This window comes from Quercus robur, chromosome 6 (genome assembly GCF_932294415.1).
Source record: "Quercus robur chromosome 6, dhQueRobu3.1, whole genome shotgun sequence".
Classification (NCBI taxonomy): domain Eukaryota; kingdom Viridiplantae; phylum Streptophyta; class Magnoliopsida; order Fagales; family Fagaceae; genus Quercus; species Quercus robur.
In genome coordinates this window covers 42,356,370-42,379,505 of record NC_065539.1, presented here as the reverse complement: position 1 = coordinate 42,379,505, position 23,136 = coordinate 42,356,370, and the positions used below count along the sequence as shown (strand labels likewise).

The window sequence follows — 23,136 nt, the reverse complement described above, 5'->3', positions numbered from 1 at the left end:
ATTACCGGCGCCTATGGTCTACAATACAAAAACAATAACACGAAGCCTTAATTCCAAAATTTTGAGGTTGGCTATGGATCCTTAACAAATTAGTTAGGGCCGGCCACATTTATTCTTTTCCTCCATTTTGTTCTACTTAAAACAATATTTTCTGTTACTCTCTTAATTGTAAGTCATTTTTTATTACTTCTACTAATGTTATTTTGAGTCTTCCTCTACCTTTATAATTTCCTTCAACTTGGATCAACTCACACTTTCTTACCAGTGCATTAATTGTTATGGTCTAAACATGATCAAACCATCTCAAGTGACTCTCTCTCACCTTTTCATCTATAGGAGCTACCTCTATCTTTAAGTAGATTTTCTTATTTCAAATCCCCTCTTTTTGTGTATTCACAATTTTCACTTATCCATCTTAACATTCTCATTTCAGCTACACTTATTTTATAAATATGTTGATTCTTAACTGCCCAACATTTGGTAATATAAAGCATAACTAATTTTATAGCAACTATTAAATTACCGATTGTCCCAAAAGCTTAAGCGATTGGGATATAGTAAATTTAATCATTTAATCACACAATTCTAACACTTCTCCTCACATGTGGGCCGAAACTACCTTTTAATAGGTGAGACCTAACACATGGGAATTTAAATGAAAGGTAGAGTGGAGGGGACAATGATCAAACTCAGGATCTCATGCTCTAATATCATTTTAAAGATGAGAATAAAATAATATAGAGAAGCGGAAGCAAGAAAGAGCAAAGAACACAAGGGGAATAAAGCCCTAGCTGCTACATTCTTATTGTATACTTGAAACTATTACTATAAACCCTAATAGAGTACATATAGAGACTAGAAGTTATGGTTAGCCCAATATGGGCTTATAACATAACTAGACCTCTTGGGCCAATACATCATCATAAACCCAATATTTTTACAGAAACCTTATAAAACTTTCCCTTTAACTTAATAGGTATTCTACGATTACGCAATACTCTTGATGCACTTCCCCACTTCATCCACCTTGCTCTTATCCTATCCTTACATGTATGGTCTACACTAGATCTTAGAAGTTCATAATGTCCAATTTGCAGCAATTATAAAAAAATGAATGACAAATATGCAATATTTAGTAAACCTGTCTCTGACGGCTTTGAATGAACTTCTTATCCATTGATAATGCAGCTACACCTTTACTCATATGTCCAAGTGCACTACTTGCATTACCCAATATGTCAACACCTGAGAGCAGTTGAAGAGGTTGGCTTAAAAGATCCTTCCGAATGTTTGAAATAGCAATACTAATCATGGAACTCTGTCTCATGCACACATTCTCATGGAACCTTTGATTTATCCTGACCTGAGTAACAAATATAAAAATAAATCAAACTCATATTTTACACTATAATAGAACAATGTATGATGCCTCAAGAAAAAGTAAGTTCCAATATTACAAGAATCACCCACCACTTTCTTTTAAAGAGAGACAAAATCTCAAGAGTAACTCCCAAGATTTATGGAATTGATAGCCTAAGGTTCAAATGACCGAGCTTTATCAAATATTATTTTGAGACTGAAGTGGTAGGCTAGGTGGACAGGCATACTGGAAATAGTTTACATGCAGTGTTATAATCTGATGCTACTACAGACACCATGCTTATGAAAACATTGAAATCATCTAATGGGATGCCGCAATAACAGTCATTGACACTTTGAAAGTCATTTTCTCAAAACAAATTTGGACCAAGCTACCACTTAGTGAAAATAAATTAAATGATAATGCTCTCATCATGAGCCTGTTGTTTACAAATAATATTGAGGGTGGTAATTTAGATTCAGATGGAAAGTTTGAACGTAAAACATCTAAAAAATTTCTCCAAGCTAAGGAATCATATTAAGAAAGATCATAACACATACTGGCATACTCTCGGTGTTGCCCAATGCAGTCATCAAGGATGACCAAAATCCAAGTACACCCTTTGGCCGTTGACTTGGTGACATTGCCATTGAAACTTTGAATCGAACTTCTGAGGTGTTAAAGACTCTGAAATTTTCAAAGATGGTATTATTGGAGCAATTTCAGGAAACCAAATGCATAAAATAACCAGATTTAGAATTACAAGCTTGAAGAGAGGTCCTTGCATACCCAATCTGAATGATTGGATCAACTGAAACAGCAGTGGTTTTAGTATCATATAATTGGCTGAGGTTCACTTGCTGAACCATTTCATGAAGGCGCCAAATAATGGGTTCATGAATGTTCACTAAAAAGGCAGAATTTTCAGGTCCCTGTTATAAAGCAATCAGTATAAATATGATTAACGTATGAAGGAAACAAATCATTATATTTCTGCAAGGTATTTAGAAAATTGACAGCTCACTTGGACTCCAATATATGGATAGACACACAGATCTAATGAGCCATTTGATTGCATTGTCAAGGAAAATTTCAAGATATACTCAGTTCCCTCCCCAACTCTCTGTGGCCGGAAGAGAACTGGCATTGGACTTAGGGGCAACTGGTTATCCACTTGTATTCCATGCATTCTTAATTTGAACCTGTAAAAACAGAGGTTGTGGAAGTTGCTTAGTTGAATGATGGAGATGATTGGATAACCAAAAAGAAAATAAAAGCACACCTGAGTAACCTGACCTGCCAAATTAAGCCGTGTTTCATACAATCATAGAGTAAATTTTCTCTTTAAAAAAAAAAAAAAAAAACAAACAAACAAACAAAAGACGCCACCTATGGCTTAAAAGACATAAGCTCATCAACAACATCTAATCCATCACACCTTTCTTGCCACATGTAAACTTATTATATACCCATCACATTTCAAAATGTTTTTGAATTGCATTTTCCATTTATAAAAAAAAAAAAAAAAAAAGAAGAATTATATGTATATATAAAAAGTTATATCCATCCATGAAAGTGTATTCATGCACTCTGGAGGTATCCTAAACTCTTAAGATGTTTTACCATCCAAAAATGAAGTACTAAATGGAAAGAAAATCCTACCTACTGATCCCAGAGCCCAAGCCAGTTGAATATGCTAGAAGAAGATTCTGCACTGAAAGGTATAATATTTCCTCAGGTGTATGGTCAATGATAGAGATTCCAAGCTCAGCAAGCTCAATGATTACATGAAATTCACAATCTGAGATTGATGATAATTGTTGCTGTTGAAAGTCATTTCCAGAAAGCTGTGATGAAGCAGGTAAATGTCTTCTACTCAAGATTCCTTTAGGCTCATTTTCTGGCATCCAGTCACTGATCTTAATTATATTCATCTTCTCCTCTTTTAGAATTGTAACACGTAGAGCTTTAGCAGGTCCACCCACCATGTGAATTGGTTGGTGATCAAAAGTTTCATCAATATCATACTCCTGAGATTTCAATGGATCAGCCCCGTCTACCAGGAGTTCCAACAAATGTCTTCTACCAAGATCTTCCCACAGAAAAGAAGCAGCTGAGTTAGGTAGAAGAAACTTCCACGAATCACTGGTACCATCCACTTGCCGAAAGTGAATGGGTAAAAACATCGAACGATTTTCAATCCTGCTTGTAGAAAGTTGATTATACTACTGGAGCATGAACCAAAACAACATATGCATAACAAAAATAGAAGAGGAAAATTAGAGAGGAGATTATTTTTTACTAGAACATAATTGTTAAAGGATTGGGTTTATGTTGATGTAATGGCCCAAGAGGCCTAGTTATGTTGTACGCCCATATTGGGCTAACCCTACCTTCTAGTCTCTATACATACCCAGTTAAGGGTTCACTGTAGTTGATTACTTGAGTACACAGTAAAGATGCAGCTACTAGGGCTTTATTTTGTGGATGTAGGCTATTGGCCGAACCATATAATCCCTGTGTTCTCTCTTTCTTGCTTCTGCTTCTTTATATTATTTTATTCTTCTTTAACAATAACATTGCACTCACAATATGTAGAATAGAGAAAAAGAAACAAAATAGTTTGACTTAAAGAAATAAATGGAAGACTCTGCAGGCCTATTTCTACAGTAAGAAGCATGGACATAGGTATGGGTACAACACGACGACACAAGCAATTTCGGAAAAATTATGACATGACAAGGCAAGTACAACATGGGTATGGCACCCCAAATGTAGTGTCTGTGTTTCCTAGAATCTACATTAGTTTTTGTATCCATTTACCGGTTCAAGAAAATTTCACCACAACTTAATGAGAAGAATACTTCACCTATTTTATCATGCCTTCAGCATGTTTTTACGGTTCAGATTGCACTTAAAAAGAGAGAATAGAACAGATACAGAAAGTTTCCTGAAAAAGAAAAAAAGAAAAAAACCTGTAAGTGCTTGATAATGAATTTGGACGGAAAATAACTTCATAGCGCGAGCTCTTTCCTCCACTTCTTACTGCTACCCTTAACTGCATCTGATCATCTCCAATATCCTTCTTCAAACAAATGCACATCACACCTTCATTACAAACACTGAATGGTGTACTCCATTTGTATCCATTTACCCGCATCTGAAATGGGGGAAAAAAATTCACTGTAAGTCACAGATATCATATTATCCAGTAAAGAAAAAAGATGATTCTATTGAACAGACCTTCAAAAGTTCAACTTTGGCAGAAGACTGCCAGCCAAAGGGTTTTGGGGGATCAGAGGGATGAACCCATGCCACTGACTGAGAATCACATTGCTGCAGGCAGAGACTGCAACCAACCCTATTAATGAACAGGGTGTGTGGCTGAAAATGAACCACCTGAACATGAATGAATAAGCAATTGTTAATTACTGAGGAGCAAATAAAAATTCACAATATATATAAATATAATATAGGGAACCTTTTTAAAGAAGAGTCCTTTGGACTTGCGTCTAGCATAAAACCTGCGGGCAACCAACCGCACTCTCTAGAACCAGTTGCTGGGTAATCTAGGGGCTTTCATCCCTGACGGGCTAAGTAGTCATTCACAAATTATCATAGCTTTACTACAATTAAAAATCCTATATACAACAGACCAGCGCATGAAAATTTTCTGTTGTCACCCTAAAGATTTAGATCTAAGGCCTTTGAGCATTTTGGGATTTCCGATTTCCCTATAAATCATATGATGCAGGGATTCTAAGGGGGCTGCTGTTTAGGCTTAGAATTGATTAAGGGAAATGAGAGTTGCTTAGAACAGCGAACAAGGTGCGACAAAACCTTCTTAAGAGAAATCCATCTCTTGAAAATAGCACTAGGCTAATCTATGTAATTGCATTCAAAAACTAATCACAAAGTAACTACAATGTGGTACTTATACTATTTGTTTGGCATTGGAGCCTTCTAGATGCTTGACAAGTGTCTAAAACCTATTGGCTAATGCTTAAGTAATCATCTAACTAACTAACTAACTATTCACAAGAGGATTAGGATGCAACAACTTGAAATGCCCTGCATCATTATAGCCTCTTGTAACATGAATAATCAACAATTTTGGATTAATTTTTATCCTAAGATGTAGAGCTCTGTTTTAGGTATTTCAGAATATCACTTATTTTATTTATTGGTTAATTATTTTTTGGCCCAAAAACAATCATTTCACAGTTTATTTTAATTTTTTCATACAAGACCAGGCAATACAGTCTGCGTCTGGTAAGGTTGTACAGAACAGACCATTATAGTCTATAGCTGTGCATAATAGACCGGATAACCATTTAGGTTTTCTAAAAACCTGTACATATTGGCTGGTACAGGATGAGATTAACAACAGAAGATACACAGCCACCGTGCAATTGAGTGAATTATTAAAAATTATAACATGATAGCAAATGTGAGATCTACATACTGCAATTAATCACAGAAAGAAAACCAAAAAACAAGTACCGAAATTTATTTCAACCTTTGTTCTGTCTGAGGTCATGTTCAGCACTGCTGAAAGCTTGAAGTACGATCCATCTGAATTGTATGCCTTGACTTCAACCCGTTCCTGAGGAGAAGTTTCAAAGTGTATCACATACTATGAAAAATTTCACACATAAGAGGATAAAAAACTATATCTGAAGTCATCATAATCTTGGGAATATTTAACTCTGTATCCAAGTCACCTTGTTTTCCAGCTCATGAAGAGAAATCCCAGGACTGTAAATTTCAGAATTATGAATGGCAACAGCAACGCCCACCCGTGAAGACAGACGTGCATCTTTGTTAGATGTAAATGATATAAGTCCTGTTCTGCTTGCATAGTCTTGTGGAGAAAGCATGCTAGGAACTGGAGTAGTATCTTCAATCACTTCAAGTACTTGAATATTTCTTCTTGGGCCAGAATGCCTCCTGTCCGTGGAGATTGTAGGATGTTTCAAGGCTATTTTTGCAGATTTAACCGCTCTGGAAAGTAACATAGAGTCTGCATCTGATTTCTCCAAAGGCTCCACTTCCACCACTCGATATGCTAAAGGCAGAGATGAATCATTAATAATCCAATATGGAACGTAAAACCTAATGGTTTTAGTAGCAGCACTTGTTCCTCCCAAGTCACGGTCAATGGTCACGCGCAATCTCCTGCACATAGGATAATTATCGACATCACACAGACCATACGAAAAGTTATTCTTCATTTTTTTTTTTTTTAATTGGTTAATTACACATGCATCCACTAGGTCTTGAACCCACTACCTCACCCTCCATCCCATCAAGTAGCAATTGAGCTATAGTTCATTGGTATTCATCATTTTAAATATTACAAGAAAGTAATGTGTTCTATTCATCACCATGCAGATAATTTGTCTAAAATGGAGGAAAAAATTTGTTGACGAGGGCTACAAAATTTCACAAAAGTTCATATATATATTTTCGTTCTATTTCTTTTCCAACACCATCTAAAGCAACATCAAGGTCGTTCACTCTCTCAATGTCCCAAATTTATGTTTTCAAGATTCCTTGTTTGATTTGGGGTATTTGGCGTGAAGAAGCGCTAGAACTTCTAGGTGGTGTGAACGGACTATTTTAGAAGAGAAGCAGCAGTTTTTTAAACATTGTTTTGAGTAGATGCTGATTTCAGGAACATACCCTTTTGCTGAGTATTTAGATGTTACGGATAATTTTAATCTTAGAGCTTAGCTGGGTCATTCATCTAGGATAACCCCTGTGTACTTGATGCAATAGTTTTTTCATCAATCAAAATTTTACTTATAAAATATATATATATATATATATATATGCTTAAAAATCAGGTAGAGAAGCTGTTTTCTGTATAACAGCAAGAATTGAACTCAAATCAAGCTCGACCTCATCATCAAGCTAGATTACATATCCAAGCTTGGTTCATTTTCTTGTCGAAACAAGCTCAAGTTTGTTCATGAGTTAATTGACTAACTTATCCCCATATATAGTAAATACCACAATCAAAATTTTTTACCCCTTAACAAGCCTATGCTAATAATTAATAATTGAATTATAGAAATTGTTATTTGAGATAACCAGATAAAATTATTTTTATTTGTGAACTTATACAAATTAAATTCACCAACCCTGTACTGTTAAAAAATTATATGTAATCATTATCACGAAATGGTCTATTTAAATTATCAATAAATTATAAATAATAATTTGAAATATTATGAGCTTAACTACTAACTTAAACAACCCAATCTCAAGTCTATATAAGTATATTTTTATAAATGTATAAATAATAAAAATATTATATTATATACACTCAAATTGAACCTCAAGTCAATATAAGTATATTTGTTAAAAAAGCGAACATAAAATCAAGCGTTTTCCCATGCCAAGCCCAAGCTTTTTTGTTTATGAATGGCTCAGTTAATTCATAGCCCTAATACCATCACATCACATAAATATAGTACTTGTTCACAGAAGATTCATGTTTCATTTGTTTATTTCTTCCTTTCATTTGTTCAAAGAGAGAAAGAGAGAGAGAGAGGGTACATCCATAGAATGTAACAAGAACAGCTTTCAGAAGTGAAGTGAAACTTCCACACATTGCACAAAAAAGGAAGATGTCTATTCAAACAAGAGGTGTTGACACAACATAAAGACCGAATCTGGTGACTAATACCTAGTGTCCCTAGGAATTCAAATGAGTGATAGCCAAGCCAGATTTTTGAACCACCAGGGTAAAAATGTTGAAATGTATGGCTTTGTGGAAGCCATAAGCAAAGCAATTAGTAATGTTTGCGTTTTCAAAAACCTATTGCTACAGAGGGGAGTAGATGTTTACATTGTATAGGTATAAAAGATCAATTAAGGATGAATCACCTTGAAACAGCAGAGGATCTAGAAAGAGAGGGCCCTCTTAGGTTGAAAAGGCACAACATTGAAATAAAAGAATCAGAGTGCTTTGGAGGTTTCAGTTAAGCCTATATTCATCCACATTTCTTGTAACGAAAAGTTTGATTTAGTCCTGACAAATAATTTGATATTGTACGTAACATAATTTATGCAAAGAGATTAACTTTAGTAGGATTTCTTAGCTCTGGAACTGCAATTAAGAAACTTAAGAACCAGAATGCAAAGAGTTGGCACACCATTGTATAACAGGAAAAAAAAAGGTTCAATTGGAATCACAGACCTTTTACTTTTCTGGTGGACCATCCAGAAAGAGGAAACATGGTTAATGGAAGAAAGATCCAAAATAAGAATAGGGTCCTGCCAAAAGAATAAATAAAGGAAAAGGAAATAATAAGTATCAGAGGTAAATATTCCACGTATAGGAGTTTTTACATACAGAGAACAGTTGCAAGTATATATTTAGACTAAAGTTAATACCTTCTCCAGAACCCAACCACCCTGAACAAATAATGTAAGATATATAGATTTCTGAATATCTGCTGAATATATGTGTACACTCCTGCGTGAAGAGATTATACCATGTTGTCGCTCAACACAACTCCCTTCTTTTGTTTTTTCCCAGATTGTGAACTCAGCTGGACAAGGAAGTCGATTTTCCAACTTCAAAGGAGAATTAATAGATATTCTCCAATCATAAACAGGTGCATTTAGTTCAGTATGAAGAACCGAGGCATCTGCACCTACACTGAGCCAAAATTGTCTGCTTCCAGTGTTAGAACAACACAGAAGTATATCCTTCTTCTCAAGTTGATTCAAATTGAATGTAAAATTGGGCATTTTAGTTTCCTGCTTTTGTCTATAGAGTGAACCTTGATCGATGCAGGGTTGGTCCTTTCCGTATGTATAACCAGAACCAACAGTGACTGCACAACCCCATGAGTAAGGGGGCTCAGGAAGATCAACACAAGGACGGACTAGTAAACACTCATCAGAATCCTTGGACGTACTTCTCCAAGGTAAAACAGCGGAAGCACCAGAAACTATGTTAAAACTACTTGTTCCTGAAGAGCGATTCTGACCATGAATTAAAGACACATGACATATGGAAATATCCAATTTAACATCTGTATCATTTACAACTGTTGCAAGACCCCTGAAAATTACGTGCTTCTTGCCATTTTTCATGACAACTTCCATAGCAAAAAAATCATTCTGTAATGATTTGGGGACCACTGACACTGGAAGCAATGACCGAATACATTCCCATTCATCCTCCGAGCTAAGCCCAACCCAAAATCCTATGTCTCTATCTTTAACATTCTCACTTTCTGCATCTGCTTTTAAGTTTGCAATAGTCTTCCTCTCAAAATAAGTTGTAGATGCCAATAGTAAGCCGTGGTCATGCATGTCTTCGACATTGTTTTGCTGGGCCAGCAAAAAGGAACAATGAAGCCAAAAATTATATCGGAGAAAATGAGTATCAGTAAGCATAAACGAAATGAAATAAAATAGCTCACCATTCTCCTTAAAGGATATGACACAAGATTCTGAGCATTATATGGTTGATTCAACATCCTCACTGAAGCTACCTTCTTCAACATGTTTGCACTATGTCCAACAGAAAAGGAAAGGGACCCAATGACTTCACCTGGTAACAAGACACCAATTATTATATTATATTAAATATAACTAAGAGGAAAATTCTGATGATTTTCCATAACAAGTGCAAAGTAGCGTAAAAGGTAGGGGGAAGAAAACAACGCCAAGACTTGATGCAACACAATCTAAAAACAGAACTCCAAATAAATTTCGACCCTTTCAAAGGTACCACATGAAAGAGATCACTCAAACAATACAGATTCTTGTTTCTATAATAAAGTGAACCTGAATCCCGTGAGAACATTTCAGAGGAAGCATGGTTGAAGATAAACACGCTGGTTTCCATAATCAATACAAGGTAAGGGTTATGCAAGGAGTAAGAATTCACTTGACCAATGAATGCCGCAGTAATCTTAAATTTAATAGAGAATGTGAAGCAGCCCAAGTGCAGAAATGAATAAAATCACAAAGTTTGAAACCATAGATGCCTTAGCAACTTTATTTGAAGAAATTCTAATCCAGAGGTTCATGGTCCAGTAACACATACCTTTTCCAGCTTTTGCTGCAAGGTTTGTCACCTCCACTTCCAACTTAGCTGGGGCCTGCATCATATACATGTTGGGATTCTTTTGAAAAGGTAGAATTGTAGGCAAGTTTACTAAAACTTCATCAAGAATTAAAAATACGAAAAAGTACAAATACAAACGTAGGGAGCATGTAATAAGTGTGGAAACAAAATAAATTTACAGAGATGCAGATGAACTTCTAAAACACCAAATTACATGCAAAAGTCAAATAACAACAGAAGTATGCTGTTCTATAAAACTGAAATGCCCATATGGGGATACATTTATGAAAATAATCTTGCAGTCAAAGAAGCACAAGGAAGCCTGTAAGAAATTTACCCCCAGAAAATTTTCAAATAAAGTTTGAAGAGGGGAGAGAGAGTAAAAAATAAATTTTGTATCATGATGTAGCAAAAAAATATAAGACAAAACAAAATCATACATTTCATGTAAGGAGTTCATAAAATACGGAATAAGAGAGAGAATGATGCAATGAGGAGAAAAAAAACCTCTTCCAAAAGCAGGATTCCACAAAAAATCATTACAATAATTAATCTAAATTGCACCCTCCACTTTGGCTTATAGATACACTTCTGGATTAGCAAACCTTTTGACCAATGAACAGGTTGACATGTCCAAAAATCTGACTAAAATTAGATTGGCACGTCCACAATATCTGTCCAATAAAAAACAATGTATATCTACAGGTTTCTGTAATCCGTTCTTGCTTGATAATTAAAGAATTCTCAAGACTAATTGCTTCATCAAGCCCTTCCAACAAACCCAAAACCTTGGAAATTTGCTCGACTCCATATCCCGCTAGTTTGAAGTAAAAAAGGAAAAATCACCTTCCTTTGATGGTCCAACTATATCCTCCAATACAAAGCTGTCCTCGGATAACAAGAGAATACCTAATATTCTTTTTGATAAGTAAAAAAATTATTGATGAGAAAGAACTACCTAGTGTATACTGGATGTAGACATAAGATAACTTCGAGATAACAATGTATTACAAACAGAATCACAGAGAATCTATGAAATCTAAGATAGAAGACATTTTGTTCGGACTTGAAAAAAGAGAGGGTTCAACAAACCATGGAGGTTTCCACGTCCTCAAAAGTATGCTGATTCCTTCCTCTCCAGTCTCCACAGTATCCCCAATAGACATTGGGGACTAGGTTCAGACAAGAATTTTTTCAAACCAATATGCCAAGCTGTCTTAGGCTAACAAGAGAGTGCTCAATATGTTATACGTTTGGAGGACTTTGAAGGGCAAAGGTTTATAAACTGTGACACTAGTATGAAGATGCCTCAATCCAATCCAATCCAATCTAACAAAGAGGCAAAACGAGATTTTATTTATATATTTATTTTATTTTAAAGATTGCAGCTCAAATGGCCCAAAGAGACAGTGAAAGATAAGCCTTGGCCAAACTAAAGAAAACATTCTAGTGCGCTAGATATTATGATAGATGCTTGCAACCAACACTTAATTTTCTGTATATTTCTATACCCACTGATTATAGTTTAGGTGCAATGTCTCCCTTCTAAGCCATCTAAATTGATAGCTCACAAGTGAAATAAGTTAATTCTAATAATAACATAAAAGCAAAAGAGAATAAGCATAGCACAAATTAAAGCTATCTCATAAGTTTTTTTTTTTTTTTTTTTGGGATAGGTAATAGAAGTTTTATTGACTAAAAAGTACACCGTGTTCATGATGGTCAACACACTGTACTTGAAACAAATAAAAACAAATCCAAGAGCAGAATAAGATACCTTTCGAGGAACTTCAAATATGAAAAGTTCATTCCACTTCACAGTGCCTGTATCAAGCTTATTGATTTTTGAAACTAAAGGCTTAACACATTTGGTCCTTGCACTCTGAGGAAAAAGCTTTTGTTGGTCTGTTGCCTGACTATCAATGACAAGGCGCAAAGCACAGAAAAAGTTATGGCTATTGCCATCATCAATGACAGGTAGACCCTGGAAAATATAGAAAAAGTTATTTTCTTTCAAGAGGCAATAGTGAATATGAAAAAATGAATATCTTGACTAAGAATTTCATAATCTTTAGCCAGATTTACAACCTTAGCTTCAAGAATCTGTACAGCTATATAATAACGTGTATCCCTCGAGTCATCCGCAACATTCAACCTGTCTGAAAACCTTGGAGGTGGAATCCAAACAGAAGCACTGTCACCATGACATATCTGGTCAACTTTATCTGAATTTTGCTCAACTTTTTTCAGATAAATATCACACCCAAGTTTATTTTCTAAAATCACAGTCTGAAAATCATCTTCATCCAATGCAGAAAAAGTTGGATCTTCTCCATGTCTCTGATGATCACCAGCTTCCTGCAAAGATAGTGAGCTAGTAAAGCATTGAAAAAATCTTCTTAACATGAAAATCAGCTCAAGATCAAGACCTCATTTAGCTTTGTTGCTTTCTTTTCAAGTTCTAATTGCCTTCTCCATGAAAGAATGCTCCCTACAAAAGTCTCAAGATTTGCAGCACTGACATTTATGTTCAGCATATTTGTAGCAGCAACACACACTCTCTTCCCAAGTTTTGATGGTTGGTGTATATTGGTATCATAAGTTTCAAACCTTAAAAAAGGTGAAGTAAAATAACATTAATCAAGGGCTAAGAGATTTAAAATTTATAAAAGGAATCAAAAGGCAAACCAAATTTTACTTAAATATTCCATCAAATGGCTCAATCAGGGGCTCCCAGGCTTCTAATTGTGCGTTGAAGGCCGATGAGGCAATAGAGCAAATCAGAACTGCATTCATTGCCTCTAGTTGACCGTGTGTTGCAAGCTTGATATTGGTGATTGTTGTGTCAAATAGTGGTGTCATCTGAAACGGTTAAAATGTATCATAATAGATACATAGATTAGAAGAAACAGAAACAACTTAAACATCAGAATCTAGGTGTTCAGGTCATTTAAAAAACAAACCATTCCACACATGCTGTCAAGAATGGTCAAAGAGAAACGTCTTAGCTTCAATTCAGCAGTTATGTTCTCCTGGGCCTTTGGCTTCACTGAATCACCAATGGTGTAAGCCAAACGACTTGATGGTTTTTTCAGATCAGCACGAGCAAGAAAAGTACAGGCCTACAGAAACAAAAGACTACTATAAACATTATAATTTCCCTCTCTAAGTAAAAGTTTAAAATGAACAATAAGCTATACAGATAACATTGGATCTTATCATCCTTATCCAAAAGTGAAAAGAAAAATCTAAATATAAATAAAAGAAATAGTTAGAAGTATGTAGTGAAATAATTAAATTATCAGTAATTTAACATGGTATCAAAGCAAGAGGTCCTGAGTTCAATCCCTGTCTCCTCCACTCTACCTCCCATTTAAAATCCCACGTATTAGGCCTCACCTATTAAAAGGGAGTCTGAGCCCACACATGAGGGAAAGCGTTAGAAATATATGGTTAAATGATCCTTTTGGGAGAATCGGTAATTTAACATAAACATTTGAGGAAGGAGAGAGAAGTTCAAGATTTACAATTATCATCAAATAGGGAAGCCAAAAAAATCTAGACAACAAGATCAGCGTCCTGGATCAATGAGAATTCATTTTAACCTGATTTTCAACTTTCCAAATGCTCCAGCTTTGAGATGATTTTGAACTTGAAGATCTTGAAATGGGATCGTCAAGAATATTAGCTTGGCTAACAAGATCCATTCTGGGGCAGCAAAATAAATCCAGGCGAGGTGCTTCATCTATTCTGGAGACTACACATCCTAGAGAAGCATAACCAGGAGGAGCAATTGGGTACCAGAAGAAAATGTCATCAAAACCTTTTCCCGTGATATGGGCAACTCTAGTAAACTGCACAGGCTTTGCAGAGATTTCAGGACTATTGGCCTTGAATATTATGCCCAAAGCAGGTGGTTCTAAGCTGAAAGGGATAAAATTTAACTAGACATTGTAAATAGGAACTCATAAAGAGATTAACAGAAATATAGATTAAAAATAACTAAAATATACTATAAAGAAAATTTGCAAGATAGAAAGGTCTCACCCTTCAGTAATGCAGTCACCCAGTATGGCATAACCTGGACGTGCAATAGGTCGCCATATTGAGACTGGACGCCGGAGGTCACTACCCTTGTCCCACCAGATTCGTTCGAAGTTGGGGATTGCAATATAACAATTAGTTGCTTTTGAAATTGATCTAACAATGTCCCATCCAGATGAATTTGCACTCTGTTCATTTGTTTGACTTCTGTAGCCATGATCATCAGTCAAATCTGAGGCTAACTCTTCAGGGGCAGAATGATGCCGATTTGGGTTTACAAGAAGATGATTCAGGTCAAAACTTTTTTCTTTGGTAGGGCATTCAGCTGAAGGATGGGCAAAATATGATCCAACAACATTGTCTAGACGCCAGATGCTAAATCCATTTGTGAAACAAGAATTTGAAGGGGCACTAAGTATACATTCTAAACTCATTGTTGATGTGACTAGGTCCGAACGTATACAATAGACAACATGATTTGGTGGCGGCTGGTTTCCTATATTTACTACACACCCCAATGCTGTGTATCCAAGCGGTGCAACAGGCATCCAAAGAGAGCAATCACTATCAAGATCAGAATGGCCTTTACCTCTATCAAATCCTTGAATACCAGATAACAAACCAATGAGATTGAAACCAATGGGCTTCCTCACACGCCCATATGTATTACTCACCGCCATCACTGCTTGTGAAGGAGGAATTGGCCTGAACATATTATGACAAACCAAATTTATCAAAACATAGCATCTAAAATATATATACATCCACATTAAGTCCACAACCAAGCTATCATACTCACCCCACCCCCCCCCCCCCCCCCAACTAAAAAAATACAACAAATTTCAAAGTCCTCTTTCCTGATATGTTTTTCCTGGTCCACTAAGCATTACAATTTCACCCATATTTGAAGGGGCTGAATGAGAAGGATAAGAGGCTCCAAATTAGGAATCTTATTAGAATATGATGGGTTGATGTCATTTGCCTACAGGAGACAAAGATGGAGCTTATCACTATGGGTTTAATTAGAAATCTTTGGGGTTGTCAACACATTGATTGGGTTTATTTGAGTTCAATAGGTGCTTCAAGTGGGATTTTGGTTATGTGCAATAGGAGAGTGGTGGAGAAGTTAGAAGAAGCTGTAGGTCAATTTTTGGTGTCCTGCAGATTTAGAATATGGGGAATAATTTTGAATGGGCGTTTACCTGTGTATTTTGTCCTAATGTGGATAGGGAGAAAAGGCTGATTTGGGAGGAATTGGCGGGTCTCTATAGTTGGTGAAATTTGCCTCGGTGTGCGGGTGGTGATTTCAATGCTGTTTGCTTTTCTTTCGCTTTTCTTCTGAACGTTTGGGGGCTGAAAACTTCACTCAATTTAAGCACAATTTTTCAGATTTCATTTCCATTAACGGGTTAATGGATATCCCTTTGGAGGGTGGTAATTATTACTTGGTCCAATTCCTTGACTAGATCTAGGATAGATAGTTTTCCCTTTTCACCTGAGTGGTAAGAACACTATCCAAATATCCATAAAAAACGGCTTGTTAGGGTCTAATCAGACCACTTCCCGATTTCTTTGGAGGTGGAAATATTCATAAGGGACGAAGGCCTTTTCGTTTTGAGGACATGTGGCTTTAGGTGGATGGTTTTGTGGGGAAGGTGAAGAATTGGAGGGACTCTTATCATTTTTATGGAACTCCTAGTTACAGGCTAGCTATAAAGTTGAAAGTTCTCAAGGAAGATTTAAAGAAGTGGAATGAAACAAAGTTCAGAAATATAACCATTAAGAGAATGAATTTGTGGAATGATTTGAATTCCTTGGATTCTAAAGAGGAAAGGTTTTCTTTATCTGCTGATGAGAAGCTTGAAAAAGAGAGGATTCGCATGGAAATAGAGAAGACCTCCTTATTGGAAGAAATTAGGTGGCAACAAAAATTGAGGGTGCTATGTTTAAGGGAGGGGGATGGCAATACAAATTTTTTTCACCGAATGGCTAATTCTAATAGAGGAAATAATAGTATTGGCAGCCTCAAGATTGAGGGAGTGTTGACATCAGATCAGGAAGTTATTGACAATGGGATTATTAAGTTTGATAAGATCCTCTACATGGAAGATAGGGTCCATAGCCCCCACCCGGATTTTTCCCAGGAATTCTGAGGATAGGGCTGACTGGTTGGAGTGACATTTTGATGAAGCAGAGATTTTGGGGTGGTCAAGGATTTTAATGGAGATAAAGCTCCTTGACCCAACGGTTTCCCTATGGATTTTTGACTTGTTGGGCCATTCTATTAAAACGGATATTTTGGAAATCTTTTAGTATTTTTTTGATAATGCTTAGTTTGAGAAAAGTTTGAATGCCACTTTCATTTCCTTAATTCCTAAAAAATTTGATGTACTTGAGGTAAGCGATTTTTGGCTTATTAGTTTGATTGGGGGGTGTATAAAATTATTGCTAAAGTTTTAGCTAACAAACTAAAAATGGTGCTTGGGGACATTATTTATGAATCTCAAAATGCATTGTTAAAGACATGCAGATTTTAAATTCCATTCTTATTGCCAATGAATGCTTGGATAGTAGGCTGAAAACAAAAGTTTCTAGGGTGTTGTGTAAGTTGGATGTAGAGAAGGCAATATGATCATGTGAACTAGGGCTTCCTCATTTATATGTTAGATCGTTGTACTTTTCCTAAAAAATGGAGAAGGTGGGTTTCTTTCTGCATCTCTATGGTCAAATTTTCTATTCTTATTAATGGAGCTCCTTGTGGGTTTTTTGAGAGCTCTAGGGCATAAGATAGGGTGATCCGTAATTCCCTTTATTGTTTGTCATTGTTATGAAAGCATTTAGTAAAAAATGTTGGATAAGGCAGCGAAGGATGGTCTCAAGTTTGGAGTTAGTTTGGGTCCCGTGAGTAATTCCTTGCAGGTACCTAACTTCTCTTCGCCGATAATACCTTGGTTTTATGTGATGCTGAACTTGGTCAGATTCTACTTCTCAGGTTGGTGTTTTTTTGGATTGAAGTAGTATCTGGACTGAAAATTAACATGGGAAAGTTAGAATTAGCCCCTGTGGGTGTGGTTCCAAATATAGCAAATTTCGTAGATGTGCTAGGGTGAAAGAAATGCTCATTCCCAATGAAATATTTAGGTCTTCCTTTGGGTACAAATTTCAAAGATAGTTCCATTTGGAACCCTATTATTAAGAAGATGGAGAGGCAATTAGTAGGATGGAAACGGTTGTATCTTTCAAAAGGAAGTAAAGTTACTTTAATTAAGAGTACTTTATCTTATCTAACAACTTATTTCCTATCTTTTTCCTATCCTGGTGGAAGTTGCAAACTATATTGAACAACTTTGACAAAACTTTCTTTGGAGTGGTTTAAACTCACCTGGTGAAATGGGCTATGGTTTGTGCTCCTCTTCAATCAAGAGGCTTGGCTATTAGAAGTTTGAGAAGTTTCAATAAAGCGCTGTTCGGAGATTTGGGAATGAGAAACAAGCTTTGTAGAGGAGAGTGATAGGGATTAAGTATGGTTGTGAAAGGGAAGGTTGGTGCTCTCTTCCCATAACCGGTCCTAATGGAGTGAGTTTGTGGAAGTCTATTAGTCGTGATTGGCCTTCTTTATCTCATCACATCCAGTTTGAAATTGGGGTTGGGCCTACTGTTAAATTCTGGCAGGATGTTTGGCATAGGGACACCCCTTTGAGAAGCTTCTATCCAAAATTATTCACTATAAGTCAAAGTAAGGAGGTTAATGTGGCTGATCTGATGAAATTCCCAAATGGTGTCCGCTTTTGGGATTTGAATTTTGTAAGAGCCATCCAGAATTGGGAATTGAAGTCTTTATCCACTTTCATGGATAGTATTTACGGAGTCTCTTTGAGGGGAGTTGGGAAAGATAAGATTTGTTGGATGCCTGCTAACAAGAGAGATTTTTAGGTTCATTCGTTTTACCAGATATTGACTAAAATATTAGACCAGTCCTTTACTTGGGAGACTATTTGGAAGCCCAAGATCCCTCCTAAAGTTGCTTTTTTTGTTTGGACTGTAACTTTGGGGAATTTTTTCACAATTCATACTCTTCAGAAGCAAAAAATTTGGATTTTAGATTGGTGTTGTATGTGTAAAAGAAATGGGGGGAATCAATAGATCATCTCCTTATCCATTGTCCCATTGCTTTTGACCTGTGGTCTATTGTGTTCACCTTGTTTCGCACTCATTGAGTTATGCCAATGATGGTGGTTGAGCTTTTGGCTTGTTGGCAAGGACAGTTTGGGCGCCATTGGAATGGTGCTATTTGGATGGTGGTCCCTCATTGTTTGATGAGGCACATTTGGCAGGAGAGAAATAACCAGCACTTTTAAGGATTTTGAAAATGTAGTTCCAGATCTTAAAATTTTCTTCTTTAAGATTCTTTTGGACTAGGTTGCAGTGTTAGACTTTTGTTCTATTTTTTCAGTCCATAATTTAATGGACACTTGTACTTTAGGCACTTGACTGTACTTTGTCCCTGATGTATACTTCTTGTATACTCAGGTGACATTTCTTTTCTTTTTTTTCTTTTTCTTTTTTTTAACATCTTTTTCATTACTTATCAAAAATAATAAAAAAACCATTATAAATCCAAAGACCATTCATTAAGAACCAAGTAAAGGTCTCTTTGTCTCTGTCTCTATCTCTATCTTTGGTAAGCAAATTAACTCGCACAACCATTATAAATCCAACTCATGACCCAAACCTCCACCAATTGTTTTTCCCCTAATGGTAAGTCACACATGCACATCGAGTTTAGAACCCACAACCTCACCCTCCAATAGTTGTTTATGAGAAGAGATGCCTTTTGATCCAATGACCATTATATTAACCATATGAACCAACTAAAGGATCATTGAAAAAGCACTTCTATATCTCATCCTTTGAATCTCAATTTAAGTATTGATTAACCATTAAAGTAGGAAACTACAAGAGTAGATGTAGCCACACAAATGTGGAAAGGAAAGAAAAATATAAGGCAGGATGGTTTATGAGAAACTTATAGTCAACAGAAATTACACCAAACTGGAGTAAGAGCCTGAATTTGTCAATCATAAACAAAAGATAAAAAATGGTGACTAGTTCAAACTACTAGAAGGCTGCAAAGGATGTTACTAAGTTATGTCATTTTCTATATTCTGTTTTGTCTTCAAAATAACTAGATGAAAGTACAAGGAACCACAATTTTATTTCAAGTCAAAACAACATCATTGTATCAAAGAATCATAAGCAAGTATGCGGCACATTCCTATCTAAACACTCGTTCTAGTAATATAACATATTATTTTATTAGTCACTGAAATGAAAACTAGAAATTATCATACTAAAAAGAAAAATTTTACAAATCAATTTAATGTAACTCTACCTTGAAGTCACACAATCTCCCAATATAACATAATTTGATGGAGCTCGAGGTCTCCAAAAGGTAAGGTTATTACAGGTCCCATTTTCTGCACAATATACCCCCATATGTATGTAAGAAAAGAGCAGAAAGTCAATTAAGACTCAGAGAACCAGTTCATGAAGCTACAGAGCAAACTACTCTAAAGAACAATCATTAATGTCTAACAAGAATGTAATAATCAATCAAAATTAAATTTACTCTAGCTGATGTGAGGACAACCTTTAGGGGACACCCATAACCGGTCAAAGTTGGTACAGGGAGCAAGGGGTATTGCATTTCCAAATTCTAATGCAGCAGCTGCCTGATTTTGCAGATTGAGAACGACAGAAATGGCACTAAGTGAAAGATGGATACATATATCAGTTGATATCAGAGAAATATTTGTTTTGTCTTTAACAGAAGTATATCCCCCTGAAATATCCACTGGATCAAGAATGATAAAACCAGAACCAGCCTCGACAGTGAGATCTTTCACCAAGGCTCGAATCCAGGTATCATTTTCTTTTGATGCATACCTGTTCAAATAAATAAGTTATCTACTAGTAAAAGCATAAAATTTGTGATAAATGTTTGCATGCACAAAATTGAAATGAAGATATTATTTCTCAAAAATAATGCCATAAGAGTATTAAAATTCCTCCTCTATTAGGCTGAAAGAAAGATACAAATTTCACAAGTAGACCAGACAAAAGAAGAACAGAGGTAACAGAAACAAGTGAAAGGACTTCTGATACAAATATCTCTCAGAAACTCTTCATTTGCTAAAAGGAGATTCTCAAGTGAAAGCCCAAGCAGGATGGAGATATTCACCTCCATAGAGTAATATCAAGTATGGCACACAATACAAGTAGGCTTCCAAGCCAGTCGTGGGCCACGCTATTCTAACAAAAGGTGCAGCTGAACAACAAAGCTTTACTTAGGAGTGCAAAATACAAAACAAAGGATATAACATGTTACACATGCACACATCAACATAAGGCAACAAAATATACCTTCCTATGATCTACAATTATGAAATTTTAGGAGAATGTGTGTTACTCAGGAAATATGGTCGAAACTGTTCTTTAAAAATTTTTCTCTTAGTTATCGTGAGATTTAGCAGTTGAATTCGTCTGATAGAATCCCTGGATCTTTACCATAAGCCTTATCCTGTATACCAATCTTGTGTTTCAAAGAGAGAGAGAGATAGAGATAACTAAGTCTTAATACCAATTATATCAGAGGCATTAATTTCTTGTTAATAATAAATTTTTACTCCATTTATATCTCCTATAAGATACCTCCTGGGAATAGGACAAACTAATTAGCCCATCAGGGGTGAAAAGTCCCTAGATGATGCAGTTAATTTTTTAAGCTAGCATTAATTTTTAAAGCTAGCTGTTACTAGCTTATGTTGTATAATAAGTAGTTTCCTTTTATTTTTTATAGCCTTTATCACTTTTAACAGAAAATTAGTTAGCTGATAGGTTGTTAGTGATAAGTGCTCTAGCCTATTAATTAGTTAGAGAAATTAATTAGGCATTGGCTAATCACATGGCAGCCACATGGTGGGTCATGTAACTAAACTCAGCAGCTTGCATATGTAACTATAAATAAGCAAGGCTGCCATCATTATAACTAGTTGAATTTGAATCCAAGAAATCTCCACCTATAAGGTATTATTCCAAGAGTGTCTCTTGAAGAGCTAGTTCATTCCTTCTTTTCTCTAAGCAACTTAGCTTACTAAAACATCTTTCCTTTTCACAATTTTCCTCAATCACTAGATTAACCGGTAACTGGTTTTTGCAGGCGAGGTCAATTGCTCGTAAGAGTTGATTAATAGTGAGGTTGTACAATATGCTTTGCAACGTGCAAATAATTTGAGCGAAATTCTCCTATGTTATCAAAAACAAAAAGTTATATCCTACAAGGCTATAACCATAGTTGTAAGTATCGAATATGCAATAAGGGCATATCATAAATGCTCATGAATAGCCCGATACATAAGTGCGTATCATATGAATTGTACATACCGTACGATACATAGACATGTGGTTTTATTTGATTTAAACAAGTTGTTGACTTTTTCCTAACACAAAATTATTGGGATACTTAATTAAGTCTAATAAAATAACATATCCATGAGTTTTCTTCCCCCCCACTTCTCTTTCTCCTACAAAATTTAGACTATACACTTCACTTTCATATTTGCAAATTTTTTTTCTATGCTATGAATAATGTATTAAATGAAAATATAATTATTTTTTAATTTGTTATTATTGTTATAAGCCTACGAAGCTAGAATGCCAAGAAAAAATATAAAGAAAAAAATTATTAGAATAATAAAACAAAAAAGAGATAGTAAATGATAATGAAGAAAATGTCAATGAAAAAATAATTTTGCAAGATGAAGAACATGATGATAACAAACTTAGATGGAGATGATTAAGCAAGATGATGGAAAGAAATTATTATTTTGGCTAATTTATCATGTTTTATCACTTCTGAGTTAAAATCAATTTCAATGTGGACCTAGGAAGCACAAGCGCGGATTTGGGCTTGGGAGCGGCAACTCGGCAATTTTTGAAAAAGTGAGGTGCAGGTGCAGCAGGAGCAGGATACGTTTATTAATAAATTATTAAATTTATTTTTATTTTTATTTTCTATATATTGCTAAACATATTTTTTTCATATAATAGTAAACATATACCAATTTAAGAGCAATAGTAGATAATAAAGTGACAAAATTTAGGGTTTGAGATGAGTTTAGGGTTTTTTCTTTAAACTAGGATGTCAAAATTAATGTTATGAATACCGCTTCGAACCTTGTTTTGGTTTCTCTATTGGAATGAAATATTTCGATACCAGCTGATTTTGGCATACCGTTTCAAGGCGTACCGTTTAAAGATTACCGATAATTTTATACCACATCAAATTTCTCAATAATCAACATCAATATTCAATAACTCAAGGCAGACCACATATAAGAACCAAAATATATCACAAATCATACTATATAATTTGTATATTTATATATGTAAAATAATAACTACTCTTAAAATAAAAACTTATAAATTTCATTTAAACAAATGACACAAATTTTATCTAAATTGCTATTTTAAACATAACCTAAAATCCTAGAGTAATGTTATATTCAAAACATTTCTACAAAAAATTCTTAAGTAACAAGTTGTTATAAGTTCTCATTTGAGCCAAATACTATAACAT

At 35.3% G+C, this 23,136-nt stretch overlaps 1 protein-coding gene across 2 annotated transcripts in view; it reads right to left on the bottom strand.

The window, feature by feature from the left end:
• Positions 1-23,136, bottom strand: part of LOC126688836 (uncharacterized) — a 72,419-nt gene that overhangs the window by 5,067 nt on the left and 44,216 nt on the right. For both annotated transcript variants that reach the window (XM_050383709.1, XM_050383708.1), the window contains exons 37-58: positions 20,149-20,444; positions 19,891-19,975; positions 14,502-15,203; positions 14,060-14,378; positions 13,418-13,576; positions 13,153-13,316; positions 12,884-13,064; positions 12,543-12,812; positions 12,232-12,438; positions 10,434-10,488; positions 9,805-9,935; positions 8,765-9,712; positions 8,568-8,644; positions 6,085-6,538; positions 5,880-5,966; positions 4,604-4,759; positions 4,336-4,520; positions 3,023-3,562; positions 2,385-2,562; positions 2,150-2,292; positions 1,921-2,047; positions 1,142-1,363 (exon numbers count right to left, since the gene is read on the bottom strand). In XM_050383709.1, the coding sequence (XP_050239666.1) occupies positions 1,142-1,363; positions 1,921-2,047; positions 2,150-2,292; positions 2,385-2,562; positions 3,023-3,562; positions 4,336-4,520; positions 4,604-4,759; positions 5,880-5,966; positions 6,085-6,538; positions 8,568-8,644; positions 8,765-9,712; positions 9,805-9,935; positions 10,434-10,488; positions 12,232-12,438; positions 12,543-12,812; positions 12,884-13,064; positions 13,153-13,316; positions 13,418-13,576; positions 14,060-14,378; positions 14,502-15,203; positions 19,891-19,975; positions 20,149-20,444 (5,686 nt within the window). The remainder of the gene's footprint in view (positions 1-1,141; positions 1,364-1,920; positions 2,048-2,149; positions 2,293-2,384; positions 2,563-3,022; positions 3,563-4,335; positions 4,521-4,603; positions 4,760-5,879; positions 5,967-6,084; positions 6,539-8,567; positions 8,645-8,764; positions 9,713-9,804; positions 9,936-10,433; positions 10,489-12,231; positions 12,439-12,542; positions 12,813-12,883; positions 13,065-13,152; positions 13,317-13,417; positions 13,577-14,059; positions 14,379-14,501; positions 15,204-19,890; positions 19,976-20,148; positions 20,445-23,136) is intronic.